Source organism: Gadus morhua, chromosome 17 (assembly GCF_902167405.1).
Source record: "Gadus morhua chromosome 17, gadMor3.0, whole genome shotgun sequence".
Classification (NCBI taxonomy): Eukaryota; Metazoa; Chordata; class Actinopteri; order Gadiformes; family Gadidae; genus Gadus; species Gadus morhua.
Window position 1 is genome coordinate 20934387 of NC_044064.1, and position 26938 is coordinate 20961324.

At 40.4% G+C, this 26938-nt stretch overlaps 2 protein-coding genes across 6 annotated transcripts in view; one reads left to right on the forward strand and one right to left on the reverse strand.

The window, feature by feature from the left end:
• Positions 1-421: 421 nt before the first annotated feature.
• Positions 422-9913, reverse strand: LOC115529176 (uncharacterized). 4 transcript variants are annotated; one of them, XM_030337720.1, is made up of 7 exons: positions 9391-9913; positions 7265-7294; positions 4640-4801; positions 3390-4375; positions 3046-3207; positions 2861-2950; positions 422-1626 (listed from the first exon to the last, which is right to left on the reverse strand). In XM_030337720.1, exons 4-7 carry the CDS (start codon positions 4356-4358, stop codon positions 1297-1299), a joined length of 1551 nt encoding a protein of 516 aa, XP_030193580.1. In that variant the 5' UTR covers positions 4359-4375; positions 4640-4801; positions 7265-7294; positions 9391-9913; the 3' UTR covers positions 422-1296. The 4 variants fall into 4 exon arrangements, 2 of the variants coding, with proteins under 2 accessions (XP_030193580.1, XP_030193581.1); XM_030337721.1 differs by lacking the exon at positions 7265-7294; XR_003973477.1 differs by lacking the exons at positions 7265-7294; positions 9391-9913 and having other exon boundaries at positions 4640-6849.
• An 8289-nt stretch (positions 9914-18202) lies between these two features.
• LOC115529187 (tomoregulin-2) overlaps positions 18203-26938 on the forward strand; it is a 47913-nt gene continuing 39177 nt past the window's right edge. The window contains exon 1 of one of the 2 annotated variants that reach the window (XM_030337737.1): positions 18203-18693. In XM_030337737.1, the coding sequence (XP_030193597.1) occupies positions 18504-18693 (190 nt within the window). In that variant the 5' untranslated portion in view covers positions 18203-18503. The remainder of the gene's footprint in view (positions 18694-26938) is intronic. The other variant, XM_030337736.1, reaches the window with a different exon arrangement.

A 26938-nucleotide genomic window follows, 5' to 3' on the forward strand; every position in this document is an offset into this window, starting at 1 on the left:
TTACCTTTGTTTCAACTCTGAAAATAAAGTTCAAAAGGTTGATTATACTACACTGTTCTAGTTGTCACAATGTTGTTTTTTAAGTTGTCAAAGTTGACTTAACTTTTAATCACTTGTAATCATAACTTGATACCATTAGTTGAAACAAAATATAATTATACATCATTGATACATGAAAACTTTTAATCACATCTTGTTTAAACTTGATACTGTGAGTTAAAACAACATTTTTTTAAACATTATCAATACAATAACATTCTTTAGCTAGTAAAACAAACAGATATTTCATTATTATTGTAACTCACAGTTCTGAGTTAAACTAACTTAGCCGTATTTATACGACTCCTCATTTAAAGTTAAGATGATTAAAATTCTAAATTTGTTTCAACTTGCATGGTAAATGACAGAGCTTCACACTGAATTCTTGCAGTTGTCCAAGAACATTTATTTTATAAATACATTTATATAAACTTTAACAGAAGTTAAAGGTTTTAACATGCCATAACCAATGTATGTCTCTGTAATGTACAGAGGGTGGACTTGCAGACAGACATGACAGTCAGACAGAGGGTGGACTTGCAGACAGACAGACAGACAGACAGACAGAGGGTGGGTGGACTGACAGCGAGTGGACTCGTAGAAAGAAAGTAGGTGAGGTGGGGTTGAACAATGACGTATGTGAGATAGTAAACAGATAATCATAAAATCTCAACATGAATATGAACAATGTGGAACATTGATACATCTTAAACATGTCTTTGCATCAAAACAGGCCTCACTGAGGTTGACAACCGAGAGTGCTGAGGAAAGGGGGACAGATGGGCAGGTGTCATAAGAGGCAAAAAGTGAGATAACCGGTCCATATCGTCATATGAACAAAAACAATGGTGTACATTATAAATACTTAGTTACATTTCACTTAATTTAACTGTTAATTTAACACAATTTTAAAACTGTGAATGAGAGAATAAGTATGGCGAAGTTGTAGAGGAAAAATGTGGTATACGCAGAGCTTTACAAAACATCAACATCCACGTCTAAAAGATTCTTTAACCACAATTCGAAACAAAAGTTTGTTTTCATTATACCTCAAAATGTTTTGCACATTTAAACTATTTTAGATTTTTCAACAATTTCAGATTTTTCAACTTCACAAGTGACACATCTGTCACGCATACCTGACTTGTGCTGAACAAACTAAGCCGATGAAAACCTGTATGCTAGTGTAAAGAACAAGGCAAGCTTCCCAGATAACTGCTGCCTCCTAGTAGTTGCTTGACAAGTGCATTTCTTTGTTTACATGCGATATCTAAGCATTTTATTTCTGAGTCCATGGATTCTGGCTGAACATTGGTCCGGTTTAATGTTCATGACAACCCTCTGAAGGAACTCAAAAGAATACTTCATATTACGTGGGTACTCAAGGTTTAGGCAGTAGATTGCACCCAGTAACATGGCAAAGCCTGTGGACACATCTCGGAGGTCATGTAGGATTATCTTCTCCTCTATTACCAGAGCCACGTTGAAAACATCCAATGGAAATGCATCATGCAGAGGGCCTTCGTGTCCAATCAACAGTCCAACTTGCATCCCGCTCATTAGCACGTCAAGGGTTTCACCATGAGCCTGAAAACATAAAGACAAAAACACACATCTTAACTGACTTAAACATCACTGCTAGGCTAATAGAGAAAGGCTACAAATGTCTTTGACATTAATTGAGTGAGTGTTGTCATTGCCTTTCTGAATGTTCATTGTTAAGCCCAAATAATAAAACAAACCAACAGTAATTTTGAGAAAATGTACTGAATGTTAGCCTGGCGATGTCATACTCATAATTCTAGTCAGAATATGAGTCTGAGACCGAACCATTGGGCTGTGATTATAGGGCGGAACCAGGAAGGAAAATGCCTCTTCGCTCAATTGGATAGACCTAAAACCAATCAGAGCAACGTAGTATGTGACGTATGTTGTGCGAAGCACAGCTATTCTCAAACTAACTCAACTGAGCGCACGTTCGAAGAAGTAGAAAAAGAAGATGGACATAAACGATTTATGCCTGTTTTGTAAAAAGAATTTAAGGATACACGGACAAATTGGCAACACGGTCAGCATTTTTGGGAAAAAAAGTAAAAGCGCTGAGCGCTCTTTGGTGACGTGGTTGATTACGTTAATGTGTATCATCTGTCCATCAACGTATAAAGCCCGCCCTTACAATTTGATTGGTCAGATCACTTTTTGATCTGACCTAATACCTCCCAACGAGCTCAATTCCAGACTGAATCTCCAGACCAAATATTTTGTGGGCGGAGTTCAGGCTGGTATCCAGGCTAACTGAATGTGCTCCATTTCTCAAAAATGTAGTATATTCTGATTTTAAGTATGAATAACAATTCAATGTTATATACATTGCATTTGAAATGAAAGAATGATTATAATAGACTATGCATCACACAGCTACATGCACACGGACAGAAACTCCGGGACACACCTCTTAACTAGCATATAACATGTGGTCCAAAAAAATAAATCTAGGATGCAGCCCACTACTTTATCATCCCAGCAAACCCTTCTCTGATATACTATACTACATACTAAGCTATTTTAAAAAGTAGCCTAATGTGATATGTTAACATTCCATTATTTAAAAACAATACAAGTCTGGATATTTTATTACATATTGGTTAAGTTACTGCATTTTAGGTTTCATTACATTTTCAATTTAAATTAAGGGCACATTTCATTAATTTTTCACTCATTTACTATTTTATTTGTAAAAAATTACCCCTTACGACTTATGAAAATAAAAAATGTTAAAACAAAACAATGTCATATAAAATGCGTAAATACGGTGTCTTACATCACACATCCTGATTATGTCAGAGGAATCTTCTGCAAGGTAGCATGGAAGACCAAGTAGGACAGCTGCTCTTTTGTTTTGGTTTGTGTCCTACAAGAACAAGACAAGAGTTTGTGAATAAGATACCCAAGCCAGAATACTAATTTTAGTACATTAACAAGAAATGATTTCTGTGCAGTACATACCTCCTTTTGAAGACAACTGAGAATACTGCTCAGGCGCACCCTCCTGCCTGATGCAGCAGCTTCTCCGTACATTTGTAGAACACCTGGCACCAAGGCATCAAGTCCATCCAGGAATGACTCCAGCAGGTCTTTGGTGACGATTCTACTGAACTCAGCACTGAGCTGAAACCAATAATAAAACAGCAGAGAAAAGGGCAATGAGTGAGGGAAAAATAAGAGCAGCATAGAGCTCTAAGGGACACAAAAAAAACACAAATATGATTGAAACATATAGTGCATAGTTTGACTACCTAAAACAACAAAATATAGGATTTCTATGCTGTACTCAGTTGGCAAAGAATTACCTGTCTCTCACTAAACAATGCAGGCCACCTGTCCTTGACTGCAGAAATGAGTGGCTCGTCACCAATGATCTCTTGTCTTCGCTGGGAGAATGTTGCAGTCATCAATTCATCGAGCAGGTGCAAATCTGGCTCTCTCTTCTGCACTTCCAAAAGCATGGTCTCACGATCCTTATCTGATTTAACAGTACTTTGTCCATCAGGTGGCTCTGGTAAGTAGTTGATCTCTCCCTTTTTTGCCTTCTTGACTGGCTTGGTGTTTCCCTTTCTTTTTCTTTTATTTACAAGAACTTCAGGGCATCCAGCTGCCATCATCCTCTGACGGTAATTGCCCATCTTGAATATCAGGCTGAATCTCCAGCAGTACCATCCTTTACCTGAACCCGGCTCCCTGAGACAAGGATGCTTTGCAACAAGAGCTTTGGCTACGCTTTCTAAATTGTCTTTACTTGGATAGCAAGTGATTCTGGTTATGCTATCAGCCAGTCTGTCCAGTATTTCACTCTTCACACTCTTTGAGATGACCATCACAGCTCCATCCTTGGCATAGGCATCATTTGCTACCCTCAGCTGAAACTCAACGTCATGGGAGAAATCTGAAATAACAAAGTGATCAGGCCATTCTGAAGAATCACCACTACGAGGGGGCTCGGGGCTTGCACTATTCTGGGAACTGGGGCTTGCACTATTCTGGGAACTAAGGCTTGCAGTATCTAATGTCGAGTCAGAAACTGGTTCAGAAAACGTGAACAGAACTTTCAGTGTGGCTCGTTCAGTTGGTAGGTCCTTGATGTCTGTCAAATTGCAGAGCTCATTCCCAAAGTCTGGATCTTCAAACTGTAAAAGGAACTTCCCACGGAGGCCCAGAGTGTTGCCCAGAACTACACATAACTCATCAACTGATGGGGGAACCTCCTGTAGGGTGACACGTCTTATTTCCTGAGGTGAGACTATGACTCTGAGAAGCATCATTGATGAGATACCAAGAACTGAAACACAGTGAACAAACAAGAAAACGCTTCATTAAACAGTAAATAACATAAATCTAAAAGCTGTGAATGGAGTTAAAACAGCAGAGAGATTACAACAGATAGGGAGGGTGAATTCAGAGATCAGGTAGCCATTTCTACACTACATCGTTATATAGCAAATAGTGTCGTCTAACCTTTTAAGTGCAGTTTATATCCCGTTATGTGGTCCAAAGATTAAGAGTTTGTTTAAATGTATGACAAACCAACCCAATCAAATATTACCTTAATGTAACATGAATGTCCTTGGAGTGACGAGCAGCTTTTCCTCAACAGGGTATGCAGCAAGGGGAATGTAGTCATTCAGACGGTCCGGATCAATGACCACAATTGTTGCAGGATCTCTTCTGGCGAGCTGGTAACACCTGAGATGCTCTTGGAAGGTCGCTGTGAATAGTTCAGTAATGAATGATATGCAACCATCCACTACACAGATCTCCAATACTCTCCCAAAATCTGGCAGTCCACACGTATGTCCAACTGAGAGTACCATGCCTTTAGAATATTTTGTCCCATTCAAGTAAGCAATGGAGGTGAGTGAAACAGAGTCCAGACCTTCAAACTTATTCCATACAGCCTCTCTGATTGCAGCATCTAGGATGCCCACAGACACAACTGATACTCGTCCAGTCTCAATGCTTGGCTTGAAAATAGTTGGCATCTCCAAGTAATATGACAACATCAGTTGATGTCTTGTGGCCAACGTGTGCAGAATATTTTTGAAATTGCCAGTATTGTGAACCATTCTTTTAAAAAAAGAATGTTTTGCCTCAAATCGTATTGTCCAGAACTCAATTAATGGTCCAAATTTCTGAATCAGAACAGGATAATGTTCAAGATAATGATGTTTAGGGCGTAATTTAGTACCAGGAAATAATTCTAAGAGCAACTGTCTGTGGTCAGAAATTTTGGCTTGTAGGTAGCACAGGGTTTCTGTTGTGAATGAGGGGCTTGATAACACCTCCACAATGTCTTTCAGTTCAAGGATCACAGACCAAGTCTTTTCACTCTCTGGAATATGATGGCCAATCAACAGTGGAAGAAATCTCAGAAGTGCCCAGTTCTCGTGTCCGTTGCCACCAATTGTTCTTTTTTTTGAAAAGTTTGTTGGTATTGTCTGAGGCCTGTTAGTTTTGTCAGAAAACTGAAAAGGAAATGATGCTATTCTATCATTAAGATCATTCAATGTGAAATACTTTTTAGCAATAAGATCTGAAAGACATATGCATAGTTCCACAGGTACAATTCCCTCCAATAAATCGTGCAGAAAATCAGGTGGAAAACCTTTTGCAGGATGAAAGTGGGCAAGTCTGCTTAAAGGACAGTTTCTCTTCAAACCATGAACACACGAGGCATTAGTTGTGTTAAGCACATTAATGGCTTCATCAAACAGTTCTGGTGTTCTCAAAGTAAATGCCCCACTTCTGACATCATGATGCTGAATATCTTTAAGGTTAGCCAAACAAAATCTGCAAAATTTCTCCACGTTGAAAGACTCTTGGTATCCAGCAAGGGAGTGTGCACCTAAGTTATCGGCAGACACATACAAAACAGTACCTTTGACAAAAGACCCAAGTCTTTTCACAAATACACCAGTCGTCTCTAAATGCTGAAGGTCTCTAATCAGAGGCTCCAAAACTTTGCTGTAACCATATTGTTTTATATGTACAGTTTTGCACAATGCAGCTAGATAAATTGATGATAATGTTGATCTAAGTCTTATGGGTAAGTTAGCTATCACCCAATATATACCACACAATTTATGTTTCTTTCTTGAAGTTCCCAATGGATTACAGATTTCAAAATCATCAATGTATAAGCCAAGAGCTATGCCTAATTCTTCAGCAAAAAGTTTGTTTTCTTTAAAGTATTCACCATCTTGAAATGAGCAGTAATGACTTTCCTGTCCATTGGATCTCTGTAATGTCTCTAGAATCTCACTTCTTTCCAACAACTTACTTAACAAATCTAAAATAGGAACATAAACAAATGAATGATTTTTTTCTTGTGGATTTAGCACATATTCAACCGGTTCAATCACTGTAAAAATCTTTCTGTAAAATGACTGCCTTTTACGTTCTGTGCCCAAAGGCCCTGCTCTTGAAAGAAATTTGAGTGGGTTCAACGATTGTATTTCATCAGACAATGATGTTACAACAGAGGCATCAGCTGCACAGTTATTTTCCTCCAAAACTTTCTCTATAATTGTTTTAATATTTTTATAGGCAAAGTCTCCAATGTCAAATAACTCATCAATTACTTCCTGTACTGCAGAATTTGAAACATGCAGAATTGTTTGCATACGGATAAATAAAGATGCCAACTGACGTTTAATTGACTCTCCATTTTCAAGAGGAGGTACACCCTCGGGTACTGAATCATATGAAGTTGATGCCTCAGTCCCAGAAACAGAATCCTCTTCTAGCACTGCATTTGTAAGTTCATGGTGTACAAAAAGCTGTGGTCTTAAACTGTTTATGGTGGACAACCTATGATAGCGACTTCTATGAGAAGTAAATGTTGACAGTACATTGGACTTGAAAGAGCAACCTGCAAACGGACATTTAACTGTTTCCCTGTTCCTCAAATGAGTCTTCAGATGGGCACAATATTTGATAATGTTACTAGGCTCTGAGAATGTACACAAATCACAGCATAACTTGGTCACAATTTTATGACCTTTTGAATGTTCTTTCAAGTGGTTTTTAAGTTCAGTTTGGGTTTGAAATGTGTTCAAACAGTCTTGATAAATGCAGACAAGGCCTGAACACCTCCGGTGATGTCCATGATGCTCTTTATAATGCTGTATTATTTTTCCTTGGCCACTGGAGGAAAAGGTGCAAAACTTACATTTCCACATGAACTGGAAGTGCTTGAATTCTGTGAACAGAAAAATTTATAATTAAATTAACATAACATTTATTTAGACAACTAGTGGTTAAGAACAGTTATCTATTAACCTCAAAAAAACAACAACTATAAACCAATATTCTATGTTATTTTGAATTACATTTAGTTTATTGGATTACGTTTAGCTAACACTTATGCAGTATGATTCAACAACCCTGCAAGAATTAAAACCTTTATGGTGTTTAAAATATTCAGTTTGGGTTTGTTATAAGTAGTGTTGCTGCTAATTATGAAGACTGTAAATTGTGATGTTGAATATTACCGTACATTATAAACTGAATAAAACAAAAACACAAATCAATATTATTATTCAATTCATCAGTAGTGCCAACATGAGTTAAGTAGGCTCTAAAACCTCCAACCTGTTGATAATGATTAGTTAAGCATTTAATATATCCTATCCTTCCTTTCCTACCTCTCTGACTAAACATTAAAATAAATATATTTTACAATCTGTTCAACTCAATGGTTTAAACTGGTAAACAGCCCTGTGCCATCACATATCCTCTCCTCTGTCATCAGCCTAATCCTCTGTCAACCAAAGTAATAATTCAACTGTTCTCAGACACTTAACGTTAGCTAAAACAATATATTTTTTATCTATAAATGACGTTCATTTTCAGTTAATTCATCAAATTGCAAGTTGTCATGGGTAGATGTGTTCGAGCGACTTGAACTAGGTGGTAAACACTCAGTCGTGACGTGAATTTAAACCACGTTGACGCGGCACGCGACCCCTAATACAAACACAAGACGAGACGAACATTTACGCTGTGTTAACATGTAACTAAACTAAATAAACGGACATGGAATTTAACAACGACATACTTGTTTGAGTGGTTATTGCAAAAGAACAGGTGACGTTAATGGTAAATGGTATTAAACAGAAAGTTGTAATGATGGTACTTGCAAGATTATAATAAACTGCCGTAGCGCGTCGTGGTTGATAAACGATTTGAAAACAGTATGAAGATAACGATTTGAAAACAGTATGAAGATAACGGAACACATAGACAAACACACAGGCAACATTTACACTCAAGCTGTGTTCGAAATCGTTCCCTATACACTCGTTCCCTATTCCCTATATAGTGTACATGATATAGTGCACTATATAGGGAATAAGGAACAAGAATTCGGACACTACGCTGAACATTTCTAAACGTCATTTGCGTCAGTAAATGCGCCGGGTATTTGTGTGACGCAGACAGATGCGCCCACATCAAGTAAACAAACCGGGCACTCACGACGAAAGCTGGAGGTTGTATTGATGTTGAATGTTACATTTCCTTGTTTAATTAATTTTTGAATGTTAAATATTCTATGTTATATCCCAAATAAATTGTTGACATTTCTAAACGAAAGCCGGAGACCCCATCATTAAATGTATTCGTTTTCGCGGTTATTCGGCTTCTTCTTCTCCCCTGGAAAAATACAACCGCATTGCATTGTGGTATACGGGAGTAACATGTAGGGAACATCGTATGTACCCTATTTTAAGTCCACTATATAGTGCCCTATATAGTGGACCACTGAGAATTCGAACACCCTAGAAAATGGCGTGCACCCTATTTAGTGCACTACATCCATGATAGGGAACGATTTCGAACACAGCTTCAGTCTCTTAATAATGTCCTGGGTAGCGTATCGCTACCGTGACGGTAGCCATACGTCCCGTCACACAAGCTCCATCTGTCTGTGTAAAACATACCGGTAACAGGGAACCGCGGAAAAAAACAGCGCATGCTGCTCATTATTAATTACCGGCATAATATCCATGTTAAAACAACTTTACTAAATGAATTGGAGTAACTAGTCAATATAAAATACAAAGTGAGCAAAGCACGAGCACGAAGTGACAGCAGCCCTAACACGCAGCCTCAACCGTTAGGTGGCTAACTAGCAAACTAGCCAACTCATGTCGGGCTCGAATAAAAACTAATGTTGCAGTCACATTTTCCAGGCTATTAAAAAAGCACAACCTACACATTTAACGTTATTACGTTACTACACATGAGGTTAATGTTAAAAGACTTAATTAGAGATAGATACGAGGCTAAACTCACCTGCTGTTCCTCAGCCTCGTGTAAAGAAATCTACTTCGACACGTTCACCACTCGTCACTTCGGTCCCCGCGTCGTGTTACTCCGCCTCGGTTCTAGGCCGTTGTCAGGCATAGTCTCTTCCCGCGTGTCGAAGTAGTCCTTGATCATTTACTACAAAGTGTCTGTATTTCGATATGATATATGACTTATCTGCGGTGTTTAAATTATTCTGTTCATGCTTCAGCCTTGCCATGAATTAAAGAAGACAATTAAACTCAAAAGTCCAAATATTAATTTTGCAGCTCTCATTGGCCCACTCCCGCCTTTTCCCCCACGCCCCGCCCCCCCATCTGATAACTTTGAAACCCAAGTTCAATCAACACACACTTATCTGATAACATTTTCAAATAGTCAACACAATTAATAACAGTAAGTTCTACTTTTTAAAACTCACGCAGATGAGTTCAAAATCCAAAACTTGTTAGAGCTCTTTGTGTTAAAGAGAGGAAGTAAGTGGACTTAACTAAACGGAGCTGTCCTGTTTTACAGTGTAGCCATCCAACATGCATATCGGAGAATCAGGCCTCTCTTTAATAATGACAAAAAGTTATGAGAGAAACACACATTAACTTTTTGTTATCTCATAAGCGGCGTGGTGCCGGCTCCTTTTGACCTTTTGACCCCCGACTTCAAAAACGTGGCCACAGGCCAGCTGTGTCTACACACCTTTAGCCACAAATGTACACCTCCATCCCACAAAAAATGGGGACTAGAAACTAACCTCTGTCTTATGTACATTTACTGTACTGTCGGAGGTCACGCCCCTTTGCCGACCTTTTCGAGATAGCTAGGGATGCTAAAATGTTTACACACATTTCCCGGGGCCCCGTGTACGACATATCCTAGATTTGGAGTTCTAGCCCTTAGAGAAAAAAAGTTTTCCCAAATGGAGTGTCATTTGGGAAATGTCGAATATGCTCATGTGTGGCACGCTTGCAATCTCCTGGAAGCGTAGATGTTGAAGGACACCTTGTTCATCCTCTTACGCCACCGGGAAGATATTTACATGCTTCTGATTGACTAATGAATTGATTCAGCTTTTCCCCCAGAAGTCTGGGGTCAAAAGGTCGAAAGGAGACGGCACCACGCCGGGGTGGATCCAGATCTCGGGCAACAGCGCAGGGTTGCCAGGTCCTGCAAAAAAACGTGCCCCCCACATACCGTTCAAAATCCACCCAAAATGTCCTAGAAGCATCCCAAATAAAAAATGATATTATTGGCCATTTTGGCCAACGTTTTGAAAGTAATAATATTTGAGGGAATATTTTTTTGTTGTTGTTTTAGCAGCGAAATGCACCGTGTGCGTGTGTGCGTGTGTGTGTGTGTGTGTGTGTGTGTGTGTGTGTGTGTGTGTGTGTGTGTGTCTGTGCGTGCGTGTGTGTGCTTGTGTGCGTGTGTCTGTGCGTGTGCGTGCGTGTGTGTGTGTGTGTATAACACGCTATTTTATGTTGAAATGCGACGTAATCCAGTGTTCACGAAAAGTACACTGTCAACGTATGCTTTTGGCGACTGGGTTGGCTCTCAGATATACGTGTTTCTAACAAGATGATATCATTAAAAGTTACATAAAGTAACAGTTTAATAACACAAACGCAGGAAGCACGTGAGCTGCTAGTTTAGCGAAAGCAACCTGACGTCGTTGAAACATGCGAGCGAGCCGATCAAATCCTAATAACTATAAAACTAAAGATCAGACACAATCACTGACTGAAGATTATGCAAGTAAAAAGCATATTTCTCGCTAGAAATGTTATTAGAAACACGTTTAACAGTGAATCGGTCCTAAAATATTGCATTTCCCATTCAGATAATAAAGATTAATAAAGATCATACACATTCACTGACTGAAGATTATGTAAGGAAAATGTACATTTCTCGCTAGAAAAGTCATTAGAAACGCGTTTAATGGTGTATCTGTCCTAAAATATTGCATTTCCCATTCAGATAATAAAGATTAATAAAGATCATACACATTCACTGACTGAAGATTATGTAAGGAAAATGTACATTTCTCGCTAGAAATGTCATTAGAAACGCGTTTAATGGTGTATCTGTCCTAAAATATTGCATTTCCCATTCAGATAATAAAGATTAATATAAACTACTCCGTGTTCCGGAGCCGCGGGGGATTCTGGGAATTGGGGTTCTCACTTGACAAATGGGGCTTTTGTTAACTTGTTTTGTTGTTAGGATTAAGTGGGGTTAATGGGTTCGGGATGTTATGTGGTTGTGTGTTGTTCTATTAAAATTGTTCGTGTGTTCATTATTGTCGACACCGTCACCGAGAGTGACGTGACCATCGTTTCGTGCAGCTGTTCCGTGTTGAAGTCTCGTTCAATAAAAACCAACTCTCGTTGTCGAGCGTTCAATAAAAACCAACTCTCGTTGTCGAGCGTGCCCCCCCCCCTACAAACGTGTCTTCCCCCCCCTCAACAAACGTGTCCCCCCCCCCCCCCCCCCTTCAACTAACGTGTCCCCCCCCCCCCCCCCCCCCCCTTCATGGGTCTGATTCGCCGATTTCCCATGCTGATATCCCCGAAGATTCTCGGGCATCTTCGACAATTTGGCTATAGATTGTCTCATTACACGCTAAATAATGTAATTATAGCCTTGTAGTGACCGTAACATAATTCACCTACAGTATTTCGTTATGTGTTTTTCTTTCAATTGTGTTGTTGTTTACTGCATGTCATTTACGTTCTTGGTGGTTCAGGGATCGCGGTCCCTAAGGATTACGTGCGTCTCATGACGTCACAGACCATGCTGGATTTGTTTACCTTCAGCACGCTTTGTTTTCCGGTTTTCTTTTTTACAAAATAAACGAGTCACACGGCTGTGTGCTCAATGTGCGAAGTTGTGTTCTTAACTTATTGCAATTTCCACAGCCTAATTATATAGGTTTTGGCATAAACATAACTAGGGTGCACTGTACTATCTGCGCACACCCTTTCTGAAGCCTCTCTCTCGCTCTCTCTCTCTCTCTCTCTCTGTCCCTCCCGCTCTCTCTTTCTCTCTCTCTCGTAGCGTTTTGTGGAGCACGTTAATTGTCTTAGAACACTCCCATTCAGAATGCATTGGTTTACATTTCGTTTTGTGTAACACGCAAAAAGTCGGACTATCGTGCTCGGGAACACGCTTCAATAGATTAACGTTCGTGCGCAGGAGCACGCAATCGCGTGATACCGGGTTGCTCCTCCGGCCTGATTTATGAAATGAATAATAGGTATTTTGAAACCCAAGCTTTTTTAATTTTTCATGTTCAGAAGAAGAGAGATGTGTCTCCTGCCAATATATTATCTGCTGCTTTTCTCGCTTCATTTTTGCAATAATTTGACTCCTTTTTATCGGATTATGCAGCCCATTGACGTTGAGTGTGACTACTTTATACTCCTGACGATGCATATCTTTTTCCAAACTGTGTAAACTTGTGTGACATTACCCATGATAACAAGAACAACGAACAGTGAACAATGAACTAGAAAAACAGAAACCAAAGACTTCCAAGTCCGAAGTTCAAATAAAGCTTCAAAATTAGAAGAAATCCTCGCGTCCATCGAGGGCCTCTCTGTGTCAGAGATGGTACTCTGCACCGGTAACATTTAAAACAGCTCCCAAAAACCGGTAAAAAGTTCAAACCTGTCCAGCTCTGTGAGAAACGATAGTCAGTGTCTTAGTAGCTCACCCACAGACGCTTCACTCTGCAGCGTCAGATGTTCCCGGAGAGGCGGGCTGAAAGCTCCGTAGTTTCTCCCTGATCCGTCCGCGATCCACCGCCCGTCCGGATCGATTTGCACCCGCTTTCTCCCACGTTGATAATCTCTGTTGTTTCTCCACGGTCGGGTCTGGCTCTGTCACATTTTCCAGAGTGATTCCTCTCTTCTTCAGGTCCTTTGCAGCCTCCGCCGCGCTCTCGTAGATCCGGGTGCCGCTGTCAAAAAACACCTTCAATTTAGCTGGATGTGGCGTCTGGAAGCGGATACCCTTGGCTTTGAGCTCTCTCAACATTCCCGCATATGCCTTTCTCTTTTTCAAGATCTCGGGAGGGTAATCTTGGTCGAAATAGATCCTTTTCCCCTCATATCGAACGACTTTTTTCTTCCATGCTGTGTGCAGCACCTGCTCTTTCACTCTGAACTCGAGGAAGCAAATCACCAGTGATCTTGGCGGAGCGCCTTGGGGAGGTTTTGGAGCCAGTGCCCGGTGGCAGCGCTGTATGCCGAGGTCCATGTCCGCTACCGGCATGCCAACTTCTGATTTTATTAGCTTGGTCACAAACGCAGACAGATCGGGCCCCTCAGACTCTTCCGGTATTCCGTGTATACGGAGGTTGTTTCGGCGTGAGCGTGCTTCTAATTCGGTTAATTTAGCCTGCAAAGTGTCTTGGGTCTCTAATGCCTGGATGAGAGCCTCCCTCGCAGCTTCATCCCTGTCTTCGATATCAGATATACGTTGTTCTGCCTCCGCAACTCTAACTACAGTAGCATTTAGCTCGCTAGTAGCTTCTTCAAGTTTCTGGTTGATTTCTCCTTTAAACTCGTTCAGTTCCTTCTTCATGTCGTTGCGAAAAGAGAATCGGAATTCACTCATTTCACTTTTTAGGTCTGACCTGAGTGCCCGAATCTCGTTGTAGATAGCCTGCATGTTCGGGTTAGCTACTTCTTTATCAGCGCCGCCATTGTCCTCATTGCCGTCTTCGTCTTCATATGTTTCGTCGGATGTCGCCGTTTTATCATGTTTTGAACTTGGTTTAAGTTTAGTCTTTTTTTGCTTCTCCCCTTCCATGGTTAATATCAGTACGTTGTTTTTATCAGTAAGGTTTTTCTAAGGGGATTATATCACACCGGGTGGGAGCGAGATTTTCAAGCAGCCATTAGGTTCAGCGCCACCGGAAGTCTTCCACACGGTGATCTTAAGATAGGAATAATTATCTAAACTCCGCATCATGAACGGTTAGCCTTTAAAGTTGTCCATAGCATGCATACCGCTCGTCCACAGAAGTCCGGGGATTATCCAGGCCTGGGGATTCTTATTAGGAGAATTCTGGGATAACCTGCCTCATAGGAGAGCGGAAGAGTCCCCCCCAATAGAGGATCCTGAGGACAAGCGGTAGAAATGCATAGTTCAACAGACCTGACGAGGTCCAAAATACCAAAATAAGAAAGAATAAAATATATACTTCATTACAGACTATGAAAATAACAATATTTTAATAAAAGTCTTCACGTAATCTATGGTTAATAATTGGCAATATTTACAATTAAATTACATAAGTAATAATCCATAATTCATCCTAATTTTAATTAACAAAATACGTGTTACGTTTTTTCATTACACGACAAAATACTCGATTATTACAATATATCACAACCAGTTTAATGGTCAACCAAATCGCACAGCCGTACGTAACCCCGACTGTTCCCAACTGACAACGTTCCGGTAACAACAGAAGTATGATGCCTAATATTGAAATGCAGATTTTTAATATTAAGATATTTTGATAATGTTCAAATTTAAGTTTTGTATGTTTGTATTTTCCCATGTGGTCTTGTCACCCTGTTATTCTGCAGGGTCGTTCAAAATCCTTTGAGGTTAGTGGAAATCAGTTCTCACTCTGTTCCTTTGTTATCTTGTGTTGGTTTGGGCCTGTTATCCTTGATCCCCAGGGAAGCGCAGAGACGCAAGAGATAAGGAACGGCCAACCCCATATTTATGACATCTTAAGGAATGATGACTGAGATGACCATATGGTTAACAAAGGCTTTTTGTTTGTTGTGAGGCAGCTGCCCTCAGCAACACTTTTGAAGGTGTAAGAACCCCTGGCCACTCAGCGGACCTTTCTGCGGACCCTTTAGAAAATGAAGGTGAGGTCTCAAATTGTTGAATAATATGCTTATTTTTAGGTCTGTTGATGCATGTTATGATTAATCTTCGTTCGTGCTTTTCTTAAGAATGTGTATATAGAGATAAGAATAAAATGAAAATAAAAATCAGTAAAAATATAAAATGAAAACAAATGGTGGATTCATATACCATGTGTGAATGTCATCTTGTGTGTGTCAGAGCCACCAAAATAATGGAGGTTACTCGACTGTTGCATACACAAGGGGATATTGAAAGCATACCACATATAAAACTAAGATAATTAGAAAATGGTTCATTATAATTAACTTTCAATAACATTTGCTTCACCCAATGACTTCTGAATTTTTCTTTTAGGTTCAAGTTTTGTTTTGTTTTAAAATATCACCCTATAAGATAACTGTTGGAACCAGATACGGTTACAAAGAAGTGATATTGAACATACAAATTTTAACATTGTAATTTCCCTTTTTTCATCTTTTTGGGTTTATAAAATAGGAAAGGGATTAGCAGTACATCTGCTCGCCAGGGACAATATAGGCTCAATTTAGATTCAGAAGTAGTGGGTTGACCTTTCAAATGCCACTGCTACTGCTGTAACGCTTTGTTACAACGTCAGCGTCTCATAGTCTGATATTTTTTACTCTGATAAGTTACGGCACACAGGTATACTGACTCATGGACAATTTACGGTTTACTGCATTTAACAACAGCGTGGTCTCAGGACGGCTGCATAAACCCACAACTATCGACCTTTGGTTTTGTATGTACTGGTCTTCATTTATCTTCATAATGGATTGGTTAAGATGATTAAGGAAGGGAACTTCAACTTGGTTGCACTACACCGTTGGTAGGATTGGTTCATTTTAATGCGCATGGCTGAAGCAATGCGCAAGGAAGGATGTAGTGTGAATATTAAATCAAGGTTGAAGGTTGAAATCGGCTCAGAATAAGGAATGGGTCACTCAAAACAAAAATTTAAAATCCGTACAAGCACTAAATAGATCAATTATAATACAAACATATTTGAAACGCATACAATTTTCAGGTCCAATGTTTCCAGAAGCAAGATGAGTACCGTGTACCACTCTGACACAGCTAACTTTGCACGTAATGCTTACGGTTAGATCATGCTTATACTTACATTTCTAGGATCCCATAATGGACTTCCATTAGAACAATTAAAAATAGAATTATAGGAAATATGTTTTTTGAACAACTAACTACTGTACATGAGTTTGTATTTCTACAATAGAAACAAAAGTTCCAGAACCAGATGCAGACAAACCCGGAGCCTATAAACTACGTCCGCCGAGCAAGGAGTAACAGTCACATGAGGAAATCAAATAACGGCAGGATTTGAATCGGTTCTGTTTTGGTTGTCCACCATATAAAAAAAAAAAAAAGTATATATATATAGTTTGGATAAATTACATGTATCATAATCAGCAACAGTTCGTTCAGTTTACCAGATAAAGTTAAAAGGAACATATATAGATATGGATATGTTATTGACAGAGCAAGGAGGGGTAAATGTGATGATAGGCACAACATGTTGTACTTTTATCCCCAATAGCACAGCGCCGGTTGGGTTGGTGGCCAGGGCGATGGCATGATTACAATCCCTCAGGTTAGAATTGGCAGAGAACTCCGGCATTAATGACCCTTTCACAGGATGGATGGATAATATGTTTGGGGGGTGAAAAGGCATGATCCAGTAAGTGCCCGTCGCGGGAATAAATGCAGAGACCGTGTTAATTGTCAACGGCTGCCGTTGTATTCCCTGTGCACGAGGGCTACTGCATCTGCTGATCACCACAGCAGTGGGCGCTACAGAAGCGCCAAGTGCCATTCAGGCTTACATGGGGATCAGATATGATCCGATGAAAGTGAACGATACATCACCTGAGGGGCCCGACCCTATCCAGCTGTAATATGTAGAATAGTCAACACCTATACTATTCTAGTAGAAGCGAGTGCAACCCGTTATTTCTGAATCGCTGCATTGATAATGGTACTGTTGATCTTCTTTGAGATGGTTGTTTTACAGGCCACCTGTTGCTGACACGACGACGGAGAACCTGTTAGGAGGCTCCCATGATGTAGGAGTAACCTCTCTGAGATGAGCCCTTGACAAGGAGGGACGAGTCTTGGGTTCATGAATTACAGGCCCGACGGCGACAGAAAAAACAATGACTACGATAATAACATCGCCCAAAACCACCCACATGAACCGGCGCACCAATACACGAAGATCACCTGAACCCTCCAAATCCATGCTAGCCTATCAATCATTTTGAAATTTTAAAATTGTATTGTGACCACCAATTTTTACTTTACTTTTGCATATGTTGAAAATTGTATGACCTTATAGCACATGACCAAGAGTATTAGCTCAGGATTTCTATGGATAGTTTTGTTTGTGTGCTGTTTGGCCATGTGATTGAATGATAACAAGGTTTATGTTCATTGTTGTATTGTTAAACAATGACCTGTATTTCCAATGAGACCCACAATGTGAATACCGTTCAGTATTATGAGCGCGTAGTGGTTTTTCTCTATTCGAGAGTTGTTCCCACACGGTTGATGGTGTTGATGATTTGTCCTACTTGGACTATGTTTTCGGTATGGTGAATGGTGTTTATGATTTAAAATATTATTGTATGGTCATCTGAGATGACCAAGGAGGGATTGTTACGTATTTTAAGAATCTAAGCTACCCACACATAGACCCAATGAAGTAGGACCAAACATATAAGCCGTAAATACCATACATAGCCACAAGGGGAGCAAGACCTTACTGAAGGCTGCAATAAATACTTTAGCCACAGAAGGCAGCACCACAGACCAGGCGAGAAAGCCGAGCCATATCTCACATCGGCTCCCCCCACTACTTCCGGATCGCGCTGTTCAGACCATAAAAGCCTACAGATCGAGCATTATCGTCAGAAACTCCTGGTAGCTCTTGGACAGGGGTTAGGTCTATTGATCAGCTAGGAGTCGCTCAGCACGTGTTTAGAATACATCTTCAATCTCTCTTTGCTTCAAAGTATCAGTTTACCATACCGAAAATACTTTATACAAATAAAGTCTCTTTAAAGCTATTCCTTTGGATTCGATCACTTCCCTTGAAGAACTCTGCATCCTCCGCCTCCACCTCTTCCTCGTCCTCTTCCCGCCTGGCCCGGCTGTCCTGCCGTCGGGGCCAGTGAGCCATGGGTCTGCTCACGGCGGCGGAGTCTCCCCCCCGGGAGCCTCGCGCGCTGCGGCGGTGGCGGCGGACGGCGGGGAGCTGGGTGTGGATCACCCTGGTCTCCGTCCTCGCCAGTTTATCTGTGGAGCAGCTGTGCGCATTCCCGTCCTCCCTGAGCGACTGCCAGACGCCCACCGGCTGGAACTGTTCCGGTGAGTGTCCCCCTCGATCACAGTTTTTTTTCTTATTCTTTGAATAGCTTTATTTGGGTTATTTAAAAATATATATAGCCTATAGGTATATTTTGGGACATAATCCCTCTATAGGGAATTAATTCTGTATATTAGCTCGACAGATGAGAGATACAGTCTGGTTTGACTCAATTTGACAGTGAAATAGACCAGCAGGGTTTAATGAATTGGAACATATGAGGCACTCAGCAGCCATGAGCCATGGTGCTAAATATACATTAAGAGTCGCCAATGTTTTCTGTCAATGTCCAAAGAAATATTCTCTGCTCACTAGATTGAGGGTATATTTTACCCTCAAACTAGTGAGCAGAGAGCATTTCTCTGCTGATTTCAGTTGAAGCTGGACGTGTTGACAATGTTCTCCATGTAGTTAGAACAAGCCAAAAGATGCAGATCCACTCCTTTTGTGCGATTCCTCAATACTTACTACAGCTGAACGAAGCTCCAGAACGAGTGGTTATCCTCTAAACATTTCAACGCGCCACAAAGGTGGTGGTGTCTGGTGGAGGTTAATTGTTTTAATTAAGGACTCGGAGCGTAGATTAAGACGCTAGCCCCTATGTGTCTTAAGGTCGCTGTGCTTTTTTATTTGTTCTCCCCGTTATCAATTTACTAGTTTATTTATGGGTCACTGTAGAATAAACCTATTTATTCTCCTCCGTTCCAAAGCCATATAAAAAGACCCGGGCCCTGTTGTAAAGAGCTGACGTGCGCGTCTAAATCATCGCCCGGTGCCGCCGTGGATTTCCCCTGTCGCTTGTCCCCGTCTGTAGGCCTCACCCTAAAATAGCGACGTGCGGATCCTCTGTGTGTGTGTGTGTGTGCGCACGCACGCACGCACGCACATGAACACGCACATGAACACGCACATACATACAAACATGTCCCTATATTGCACTACTGGTTAGAGGCTAAACTGCATTTCGTTGTACTGGTTGTCCTTACTTGTGCAATGACAATAAAGTTGAATCTAATCTATCTAATCTAATCTATACATAATACTCTCATGATTTAAGATGAACATTTGACAAACTGGTTTGTTAATGGGCCATGTCACAGCGAGTGACCTCATCCCAAGCCCCGTTCTCTGAATCACTCTACATGACAGCTTGACGGACAGCAGGAGGGCATTCATGGTATAGTTGGTATAATGATAATGTAATACACGCACTCATTTCATTTCTTGTTATTATTGCGTCGTTTCCCTTGTTCAGTATTTTCCATTGCAGTTTGATTGTAATCACTGCTGTAGATAAATGGTTATACGTCATTCCACGGCATGTAACAGATGTTGGTAATACTGTCATTGTGTTATTGGTTGGTACTGGCTGAGAGAGTAGTGGCAGAAGTGAGGGATGGAACGTGGTTGGACAGAGGGCATTGGCATTGGATTCTTTGGGCTCCAGAAACTGAGCTTCAAATGAGACATTGTTTTCAGTTGGACCACATGAGACTAATATGACTACTGTTTGAAATGTTGAGTACTGCTTTAAGCAGGACCTGTTCGTATGGGTTCACAGGGTTGACAACGTGTGCACGAGCTCAGGAATTAAATAAATAACTAACCTGAACTCCAGACATCATGCATACTTGTGGTAATCCATAGAAACTTTGCACGTCATAACACTGTTTAAATCGGTTTTGGAATCAACCATTTCACCCTTTTTAACTGTTCTTCTTTGACACAACAACTGCCCTTTCATTACACAATCAAAAACTTGTTTGAGCCTTTATGTCTTGTCTGATGCAGTAACTATTGTCAAACATGTCAATGATCAGTGATGGTTTATGTTTGATTATTTGTCATAAGCAAGCATTCTGGTTGAATTGTGATGATGGTAGTTCAAAGACAGTCAAAATAGTTGACCGTTGATGATTGTTTAGGCCAACACCAACCACAATCAAATTAGCAGACAGTAAATACGCATTTTAATAGATGCGTAAATGTAATGCTTTGACCCGAAAGGCTTGCATTTTAGAGCACAATCATTAAAATCTCCATTAAAAAAAAAAAAAGAGTAGAAAACCTGCTGGTTGGTGTATAGTGTGTAGCAGAATAAATTAATGCATTGGCTCCTAAGATGTTTTGATCCGTAAACTACCCATGGTCAGAAAATTCATGCGACCCCAACTTCATACATTTTGTTTTGCAACTGGTATTATTAATTAAAACATTGTTTTAATGACATCTGTGTCTGTAGTTGAATAAACAGCTTTGTTCCATTATATCTTCATATACCAGTAAAGTGCTAAATACTAGTTTTCTTATGGCTTCGAATCTATAGTTGGTATTAATCACTGTTGATATACAAGGGCCCTTTACATACCATCATTCTATAGAAAATGCATCATCAAATAACTACAGCTTATAATTAATCTCCCACTACCCCATAAGAATATCAAGTGACCCGAGGTTGGGTCCAGACCCAAAGTTTGGCAACACCCGGATTAATGACTGTGGGAAAGAAACTATTAACCAAGCATGGTGCAACAACGCATTGCATTTTTGACATTTCCTGAACCAGCGTCACTAATAAGCTAATGTTAGCTGGGAAGCTAAATAGGAAAATGTGGTCCCGGCCTGCCAGTCTGGCGGCTCTCTAACCGTTTTCTTTCTTGTAAAGATAATGTTGCATTGATTTTGAGAGGTTGTTAAATGCCAAATCAATTTAGCTCTAGTAATAATTAACTAAAGTTTTGTTGCTGCAGATATTTTCTGAAAGCTATAGCTTGCACAATGTTCCCATCCACACAAACTACTGAGCAGGCTAACATAAATGCAAATTTGACTCTTCAGAATATAATCTTTTCTCTAAGTTAATTTAATGTGTATAGACCGCAGGACAATGTATGTTGTTACAAGTGTTTGACGTGATAAGTTGGATCTGGCATATAATAACCTATTGCTATTATTAATTCTGCTTATATACTCTGATGCCTAGCTTTTTCGCTGTCTCCTAGTTTTCTTTTTGATCAGAAAAAAACACAAACACCCATGTCTCATGTATGCCTATTAATATCATTGCATTTGCTCAATCTTGAAGCAAGCAAATTTAATTCATCAAAACATTTTCTCTCAATTATTGGTTGAAACATATAAAGTATGTGTTAAAAACAGCAGAGAGGACTGCCAATTGAGTGTCAAATAGAGAATGTACCAACTAACACGTCACGTTTCATTTTTTATTAAATTAAGGTAGATTCCGATAGCTTCCGTTTTCTACCTTGCCCAGATCAGTTGTTGATCAGTCCGACTCTGCTAGCTTCTAGCCGCTAGGGATATCAAAGATGGCTACTATCTATTCTGACGCTTGCGTTTCCCTGTTAGAGATATTGACAGCAACTGGTGCAGGCAACATATCATCTTATCAGTTTGAGTCGGTTTAGCTTAATACAGCTGAACAGATTTACCGTAAAAGGAGGCAGTTGGTGGTTGGGGATATCAGAATAAGCCTTTTAGGATTTTAGTTCAATAGAAATTGTAGCTTTCAAGAAGTCAGAGAATGAGGGCGTACATATATTTTGGCAAAATCTTCAAAAATGATTGCTAAATGTTTCAAACTGTTCTAGAGTAAGTGCATAAACAGATTGGATGTCATTGTAATGGGGAATAAGTACTTTAAAGGAGAATTGACTTGAAATAGTGCCTCAGTGGCTCCAGGCCTTCATCATGGACAATATTGCTGTATAATGACATCCATAGTAACAGTTTTTGCATGAGCATATATCATTCATGTCCGTCACTTTTCTTCAGGACTTGTGAGTCTGTCATGTAGGAAGGCAGTAGGCTTGATGAAGGAATCACCAGATTGGATGTTGATTCTGTAAATTAGTCATTCTCGCTATAATTGGTCTCCCTGGTGTATTTTCTTGTTTTCTGTGGACTTAAGGGGGCAAGTAGAACGTGGGCTACCGTGAATGTGAGCACAGTAAATAGTCATGTTCTTTTTTGGAGATCCAACCATCATTTTTGGCAACCCTTAGTAGCTCAAAAAGTTCCATTTCCATGTTCTCTGGAGGATTTTATGGGGGATGTGAACGTTCAGTATTCTGTGATGTATCTGTCGTTGCCCTATAACAAACCGCTCCCACATGTCTACACTTTTTATGATGATGTAATCTCTTTCAGATTCTCAAAATTCTCAGATTGTAATTTTGTATTATCAACTCATCAAAAAAGGCCTTCAGTACACTTTGGTCGGAAGAGAGAGTTAATAAATTTGACCAAATTAATATTGACCAAGTGATGCTTCTCCTTTAAAATGTACAAATTAAACATTTTATCCTACAAACCCACTTTGAACTAATGTTTCATGAATGTTGACCCAATACTCTTCTGTTGTCCATGTGCCGTGTTAGTAGCCATGAACAAAATACAAGATCTAACACTATTCCTATGAACTAAATAATTGGAAACTGAAAATCGCAGCTGTGGATGTTCAAATGTATTAAAATTCTAACTGTAACCAATCAATATTCTCCAATCAACAAGTAGGCCTCTTCTATAAAGAAATTCATAGACATAGAACCAAAACACACCCTCCATTCATGCCTTGCGGGGAAACAAGGCGCTTTCTCTGTGCTTTACTGCTCTGACTCCCATAGCTATTGTTAGTGCTGAAAGGCGGTGGTGGTGATGCCTCGATACGTGACGGGAACGAGTGGAGGGGAGGGGGGGTATGCAAAGCCCCTCGTAGGGTTGTAAATCCCATCAAGTGGAGTGAATTACCAGTAGTCCGTGGAGACTTCTGCACATCTGCCCGTGAGATTTGTCAGCACAGAATACTTCCCTTCATCGTCAGACTCAAAGGCAGGGGCTTAAAGTTGCACGGGGGGGGGGGGGGGGGAGCAGAATTAAACAAGCGATAATCAAATAGGGATCAACGGTTGTTAATTGGATGCAGGCTGTATTGTAAGGCCGTTTGCAAAGGAGAGAAATTGTTTCATTATTCTCCTCTGATTTGAACACAGGCTGTGGCTCGACTTCCACAGACGGCTTTAGAGACTAAGTAACTGGAAATAGCTTGAAACACTTCCGATAACGTTGAAAGGAAAGAAGAACCATAATGAAGGCTGTGCACACATTATTTACCTCTGTTGTACCAGAGTGATTTGAAAGAAACATTGGCGTTACTAATTTAATAAAAAAATGAAATAAAAGTAAGACTTGAGCTATAAGATGGAGGATATCCTTCCCTCAAGGAAGGATATCCCAGCGCTCGGGTTGTTCAGGGATCATTTTTAATTTACGCTCTTTAATTATTGATCGGCGCAAAGCTGGGAAAGCAGGCGCAGTTGCTGCTAGTGCCTCCTCCACGCGTTGTGAAAACTCCAGGTAGGGAAAGGAAGGAGCCGCATTTGGCCGACAAGCTGCTTACCTTCTTTCAGACGAGTAAGTGCCTCGCTTCGCCATCTTAATTGTCGGCGTATAAACATCACCTTTTGAATATTTCATGTTTGCCAGCTTGTTTTCGTTAATTATTCAGATGACTGTAATCTCCTCCTGGATGGGGATGGTTTGGGGGTGGAGGGCAGGAAGCAGAGGTGGCCTCTAACACAGAGCACAGCAGGGAGCAGGGGGGGGGGGGGGTAGCCGTGTTCAAATCGGTATATAGACTATTTAGGATGGTGCGTTTTGTGGTGCTGTCTGATATTTGAGACACGACATGACATCAGATTCATCCAATGGAGATGGTCTGCACAAAGGGGTTCTTAGCATGCAAATAAGATGTCATGGGGTGACATTTAACGCATGGTTTATGCAACCAATACAAGTCACTTAGGTAAATTACTGTCGCATTATAAGACCCCCTACACTTTCTTCTTCTAGTGTGCCATAAAAAATAGTCCAAATCAAACAAAGCCCTTGTATTTTCTCCATTGGTTCACTATGGAACTTCTGTATAGTATGTTACTGGGATGAATGGGCCAGCCAGGAACTGCAACCCTTTGCAAGGAAATGACAACCGAGCAGATTGTCTGAGAAGTTCCGAACCACTATTGGAAACACACAAGTTGAACACAACGGAAGAACACGAATCACAGCAAACTGTACCAACTCAACGGGTGGTTGACCCTCAGACTAAGTTGATCAATCAAAAGGAGAAGAATCATAAGAATTTATGATTATTCTCCTTGTTTTCTGTCCTCCTGCTGACTGGCTGTGTCTTTGAGGATCCCTCCATCGTTCAAGAGGGGAAACTGATATGGGATTTCTACTTCTTCTTGGAAAAGTGTGATTGGTGGGACCCCCCACTGTTCTCAGTGCTGATTGGTTGGAGGGGGCAGGACGGAGTGTAGCAACGCAGCCCTCTGTTCCACTCCCTCACACCTCCATGTGAAACCCTCCATTTCTAAATCACAGTGCTTCACATTTGTATCACATATATTGTGGCCGTAACAGTGTGTAAAAAAAAAAAAAAAAAGTGCTAGGAATGAAAAGCAGATGTGGATCTTTGTTTTGTTGATCGTGCTTTGCTTTTTAGTTCATGAAACCAAGGCCGTTTGAACTGATTGATAGCCTAGATGTTGACAGTTATAACTGTGCAATATGATATGTTCATGGTGGCATCTATTCCCTTAACGTTGATTGCAAATAGGCTAGTTTACATGCTTAATTTCAGAAATGCTATTATACATACCTGTAATTAAATAATGTTATTGTGATGTTAGTCTGCACTGTAAGTTTCATTATGGAGGAGTTTTAACAGGAATTGCATGACTTTGTGGCTTTGTGTTAAGAAAAACCTAAGATACAATTGTGGATTGTGTGTGTGGTGGGTGGCTGATTCAAGCAGCCTCACCTGGCCCGAGGCAGACTGATTAGGCTCTGTGGCCCAGTAATATGGCAAGCCGAGTGTGCCACAATTCGACTTCAATTAAACGCGTTCTGAAACGCCAGCACGCGTGCCCAGAACGCGTTTTGGTTTTCCAGAACGCGTTCCGGCGTTTCAGCGCGCGCGCCCAGAACGCGTTCCGGCGTTTCAGCGCGCGCGCCCAGCGTTTCAGCGCGCGCGCCCAGAACGCGTTCTGGCATTTCAGCGCGCGCGCCAAGAACGCGTTCCGGCATTTCTGCGCGCGCGCTCAGAACGCATATTAGCATATTAACAGCACGCGTGCTGTTAATATGCTAATGCGCTCCTCCCCTCAATTTTCTCAGCCAATAGATTTGAGCCGTTTTCCCCTAATCATATGCTAGGGCAAACACACAGACAACATCAGTCGAGACCAGAGCTCTTCTTTCGCGAATCTTTTCTGTTGTGTCGTTCTTAAAGTCGAAAGATGTTAAGATGTTTCAAATTAGGTGGTTAATGTGGAGGTGGTGAACACTACAAGTACATAAACTTTGACTATACACTATCTAAGCTACTTGACCGAACATTGTGTATGGTAAGTGCCGTGGCAACTATGATAACATAATTAAAAAATACTTTTATTTATAGCGTATCGTTTATTACATTTATTTATTACAGCATTACATGAGTCAGCTTATTCGTCTTCTGAGTACAATAAACTACACCAACTATTTATGTAATGTGACAGGAGCGGGATGGAAGTCTTCCTAAAGGGCTTGGTCTGTTGGGTACCAATACCTACCAGTTGGTTACCAATAGTATCAGTTGTAGTAGTATCTATCTCCTCACCTCCCTATATTATATATATATCTATATAGTTTTTTCTATCTGGCTCATTCCAACTGATGAAGTGAATTATACCTCGTCTTATAGGCTACTACCACGTACAGGCTAAAACCTGCAACTGCATGTTAATACTTCAGACGGACTTATTTACTTCTAATGGAATTTTAACTCTAACTTCTGAACTCTTTTATTGTTTTTATTGTACTCAGAAGACGAATAAGCTGACTCATGTAATGCTGTAATAAATAAATGTAATAAACGATACGCTATAAATAAAAGTATTTTTTAATTATGTTATCATAGTTGCCACGGCACTTACCATACACAATGTTCGGTCAAGTAGCTTAGATAGTGTATAGTCAAAGTGTATGTACTTGTAGTGTTCACCACCTCCACATTAACCACCTAATTTGAAACATCTTAACATCTTTCGACTTTAAGAACGACACAACAGAAAAGATTCGCGAAAGAAGAGCTCTGGTCTCGACTGATGTTGTCTGTGTGTTTGCCCTAGCATATGATTAGGGGAAAACGGCTCAAATCTATTGGCTGAGGAAATTGAGGGG